The 4,782-nt window shown below is 59.0% G+C and overlaps 1 protein-coding gene across 1 annotated transcript; it reads right to left on the reverse strand.

Annotated features, from left to right (window-relative positions):
• Positions 1 to 236: 236 nt before the first annotated feature.
• LOC102427639 (beta-1,3-N-acetylglucosaminyltransferase manic fringe-like) lies at positions 237 to 4,447 on the reverse strand. Its single transcript, XM_006109395.3, has 3 exons — positions 4,361 to 4,447; positions 2,752 to 2,837; positions 237 to 1,195 (listed from the first exon to the last, which is right to left on the reverse strand). The coding sequence occupies exons 1-3, from the start codon at positions 4,433 to 4,435 to the stop codon at positions 1,129 to 1,131; spliced, it is 228 nt and encodes a 75-aa protein (XP_006109457.1). The 5' UTR covers positions 4,436 to 4,447; the 3' UTR covers positions 237 to 1,128.
• Positions 4,448 to 4,782: the final 335 nt, after the last annotated feature.

Raw genomic sequence — 4,782 nt, forward strand, 5'->3', positions numbered from 1 at the left:
TCGTTCCATCCAGACACCAACCCGGGAGGAAGGTATTCCCTTTGTCATCTACTAGAACAGGAGCATCTGGGCAAACAGGCCAGAGAGACCTAGTGGATTCCCCAAGGCTGCACAGCGAGGGCAGAGCAAGGATGGATGGCTCGAGACCCAAGTCAACGCCACTGTGACAGGCAGACCAAAGACCCCGCCCCTTCAGGGACATGTCAGCCGCGTGTAACAAAAACCTGGGCCAAGAGAGACTTGAACAAACAGGGCTTTACTTTTCTCACAGAACCAGATGCTAGACAAGACAGGTGCGGAGGGTTGTCCTGGCCTCTCCTTCATGGCCGCCAAGTGGCTGCCCAGATCCAGACATCGCACCCACATCCACAGCGGGAAGAGCGAGGGCGGGGCGGCAACACTTTCCCCGGACTCCTCCCCCTTGGCCTTGCCCAGTTCACAGGAAGGGACAGAGCTCTGACTAGCAGAGCTGGGCGCATGGAAGCGCCTAACCGCACGGGGAGCTGAGAGTGAGCAAAAGGCTCGTCAGGCTTGGCTGGGACCCATGATGATCCATCATCGGCTCCGGGCAGGCTGACCCTCCAAACAAAACCGGGGCCTGTTAGCCAGGGTGGGGGGCAAGGAGCTGGAGGCGGCCAGCAACCACAGCACCTGCCACAGACCCTGCCCTCGGCCGCCTTTCCCCCTGGTGCCCAGCGGTTGCGGACCAGGCCCAGGGACCCCGGAGTGAGTGGCGGGCCCAGTGCTTGACCCAGGGAGTGACAGAGACCAGAGCTGGGCTGGGGCCACCCCCCACCCAGAAGCCCCTGTAATGTTGCTGAGGTTTCAGACTCCTGAGCCCCAGGCCAGCTCAACGGCCCCCACCCTGTTCAATTCAGCCACCCAGGGCCCGTGGGAGCCCAGCCCCTGGGGCCTCTCTGACTCCACCAGGTTCCCGGGCCATCCGACCCTCGTCTCCGGAGCCTGGGATGCCTTCGCCACCAGCCACCATCCGATCCTGGGCTTGCCCACCACTCGGCAGCCCTGCCGGGGACTGCCCACCCAGGCACTGCCGCCGGCCCTCGGGCTGCCTTGGGAGGCGAGGGACCACCAGAGGCCTCAGTCCACAGTCGCCCGGCAGTTCCGGGCTCATCGGGCCACCAGCTGTGGGCACCAGGGCGTGTCGGGGTAGAGGAGACAATGCAGGGAGCGGAACCTGAGGAGAGACCAGAAACGGACCAGGCGTCACCCCACTCCTACCCTTACCCCGCGGGCTCCTGTGTGTGTGGGTGGAGGGGGGGGCGCACGTCACAAGGACGGATTGGAGCGGGGTTTCTCCGCCTCGGCACTATTCACATTCGGGATGCGAGTTCTTCGTTGTGGGGCTGTCCTGTCCGTTGCGGGATGTTTAGCCGCGTCCCCTGGACTCTGCCCACTACATGTCATTGGCATCTCCCTACGTCAGTGGTGGCGAACTTATGACACGCGTGTCAGAGGTGACACGCGAATTCATTTTTTTGGTTGATTTTTCTTTGTGAAATGGCATTTAAATATATAAAATAAATATCAAAAATATAAGTCTTTGTTTTACTATGGTTGCAAAGATCAAAAAATTTCTCTATGTGACACGGCACCAGAGTTAAGTTAGGGTTTTTCAAAATGCTGACACGCCGAGCTCAAAAGGTTCGCCATCACTGCCCTGCGTGGTAACATTCAAGCATGTCTCAGGCACGGCCAGGCGTCCTCAGGGGCCCTGGCTGAGAACTGCTGCCTCAGGGACGCCTCCAAGGCCAGAGGAGCCAGAGGAGGCCCAGCTGAGCCGGGGCCTTCCAACCCTGCATAGCCTAGTCCCAGTCGGCTCCAGCCCCTCAAGCAGAAACCTATGGACCCTAGAATCTTCGGGCTTAGAGAACGTAACAGTAATTATTAAACCTCCTGGCAGCACAGCCACCGTTTGCACACCTCCACTGATGGGGAGCTCACCCCATTAGAAGGAACCCCCTGGCCCCCAGCCCTTGGAATAATCATGTCTTCTGCCCCCCACCCCCAACAGACAGCTGTGCAGAACTTCAGAGCCAGGAGGCCTGGTCCCCCACGGGTTACATAATTCAGATAAATCCAAAGTCCAGACCCAAGGCCTTGCGGGGAGAAGAATCCGCACCACCCTCCTCTCTTGTCCCACATTCCAGTCCCACTGCCTTCCTCTACCTCCTGGAGCAGGTCTCGTCCCTCCTGCCACCGTGGGTCACAGGCTGTGCTCTGAGCTGCTCCACGGCAGCCAGGGCTGAGCTGAGCAGCCCCAATCAACCTGGGGCCAGTTTAGGGCAGAACCGGAAGGTGCCCAGGTGACATCTCAGCTCCTATCCCAGTCTTCTACCCACAGAAAAGAGCCACTGAAGAGAATCAAGGAAACAAAGATCAAATAACACTTCCCCAGCGGGGCCTGCAGGTCCTTCATGGGAGCAGGTCCTTGCTCAGCAAAGACATTCCCATATTCCAGAGGACCGGGGCTGGGAGGGCCTCCAGATGCACAGCACCCAGCCTCCTGGGGTTACAAAATGGGGAGATTATGGCCCAGAGAGGGCAAGGCACTTGCCCAAGATCACACAGCAAGCCAGCGGGGGAGCAGGGACTAACACCATGCCCTTCACTCCCAGCTCTGTGCCGTCAGCCCAAGGGCCTCTCACACCCCTGCCTCCTGGCTCGCCCACCTTTGGGTGCCTGGGCTCAGCCCCCATTCCTCCCGTTCAACAGTTTCAGCCCCAGACCCACCTGGAGGGGTCCTCCTCGGGGGAGAACGGGCCCTGCAGCTTAATGACGTTGAGCTTCCCCTCAAAGACGCCGTAGCTGAGGGTGACCTGGGCAGGGAGAAGCAGAGAAGAGGGGGGAGGGTTGAGGGGTGTTCCATACGGACGCCACAAGGGGGCAGAATTGGGGGGAAGCAGGAAGGCACACAAGGCATTTTGAGGGCTCAGAGAGCCTGCCTCTGCGCCTGAAACCCCATTAGCGGAGGGTGCGTCACTGAGGAGCCCCCCGCCCAGCACTCTAAGTGTGAAGCGCACCTTCAGGCCCAAATCCCATTGCAGCCCCAACAGTCCAGCTCACTAGGAGGCTGCAACGATTCCCTCATCTACAGGTTGGGAAACTGAGGCCCGAGAGGGAAGGCATCTTTCCAGTACGCTGTGTGCCTGGTGGAGGTTTCCCGAGGCTCACTGTGGGCCCTCTCAGATCCCCCTCCACACCCCAGAGCCTCAGGTTCTCCGCAAGCAGCAGGGACTCGGGATCACGACCCCAGTCCAAGGCTGTCAAGGGCAGTGGCTATCGACTGTCAGCTTAGGGGCCACCCCACCAGGGCTCAAATCCCCCTCTGCCATGTACTCATGTGGCCATGGCTAGTTCCGCTCTCTGGGCCTCAGTTTCTCCATCTGTGGAATGGAAATGCTAGCACCAACCTCCTGTGCGTGTTGTGAGAAACCAGGGAGTTAAAGAAGATAAGGCCCCAGCGTGGTGCCCGGCACAGTGAGTGCTCTGGAAAGCCCATTCGGGTGCCCTGGTTACCCCATTCGGGTGCCCCAGTTTGGTTGCCTCAAATCTGCCCCCCTTTCCTGGCTTCAGGCCCTGAGGTGCTAATGGGACCAACCCCACAGCCAGCTCCAGGCCTAGTGACCTACACTAACTCTGGGTGCTGACAGGAGACCCGTCACATGACCCAAGCGGGCCGCCTGACCAGTGAGCGCAGCCTTGGGATCTGCGGAAGGAGGCACCCTCCTCCTCCGGGTGAGAGAAACCTGGGCTGCCAGGGTGCCAGCAAGGGGGCGACCTGACTGAGAACCGGGCCAGCGTGGGGGAAGGCAGGTGAACGAGGGGACAGACCCCTAGAGCCAGGCCCAGCCAGGCCCGGCAAGTACAGCCAAGCCCTCAGCTTCGCAGGCGCACGGGCCCATAACCGTCCTGTCGTTTATCCAGTCCCTGCTGCTTTGCTATCACTGGCTGCCGAAAGGGCTCTGCCTGGCACTGTTGGGCGGAAGATGCCAGGGGCCCCCCAGCCAGGACCACCTACAGGGCTGGAACCTGTGAGCTGGAGAAGAGCATCCGCAAGGCCGAGCCAGTGGGACCGCAGTAGCCATTACCCCTCCCCGAGCCTGACTTCACGCTTCAGTGTCCTCACCGAAGACCGGTCCTTCCCAGTAACGTCTGGGTTAGAAGGAAAAGCAGCGAGCAGTGGGCAGGGAAGCTCTGAGGAAGGGAGGGAGGGACCGCCGACAAAGGGCAAAGCTGCCAGGGCAGGGCTGGTCCCTTCGGAGGGATGTGGGGAGGACGGCAGGTTGAAGAAAGGAGAGAGGGACAGGAGGCAGCGGGTTGGGAGCAAGGTTATCTGAACCTGAAGACAAGCTTCGTCCCATCTGGCAGGTCCTTCCCGCTGGCACTTGGGGACCAGTTCAAAGAATTTTAGCATCACATCCCTGGAGGTCTGAAGGTGGAGAGTCACTGTATGCCCTTAAGGCAGCGGTTCTCAACCTTCCTAAGGCCGCGACCCTTTAATACAGTTTCCTCATGTTGTGGTGACCCCCAACTATAAAATTATTTTCGTTGCTACTTCATCACTGTAATTTTGCTACTGTTATGAATCGTAATGGAAATATCTGATAGGCAGGATGTATTTTCATTGTTTCAAATTGAACATAATTAAAGCGTAGTGATGAATCACAAAAACAATATGTAATTATATATGTGTTTTCCGATGGTCTTAGGCGACCCCTGTGAAAGGGTCATTCGACCGCCAAAGGGGTCGCGACCACAGGT

This window comes from Myotis lucifugus, unplaced genomic scaffold (assembly GCF_000147115.1).
Source record: "Myotis lucifugus unplaced genomic scaffold, Myoluc2.0 scaffold_9211, whole genome shotgun sequence".
In the NCBI taxonomy this organism is placed as follows: domain Eukaryota; kingdom Metazoa; phylum Chordata; class Mammalia; order Chiroptera; family Vespertilionidae; genus Myotis; species Myotis lucifugus.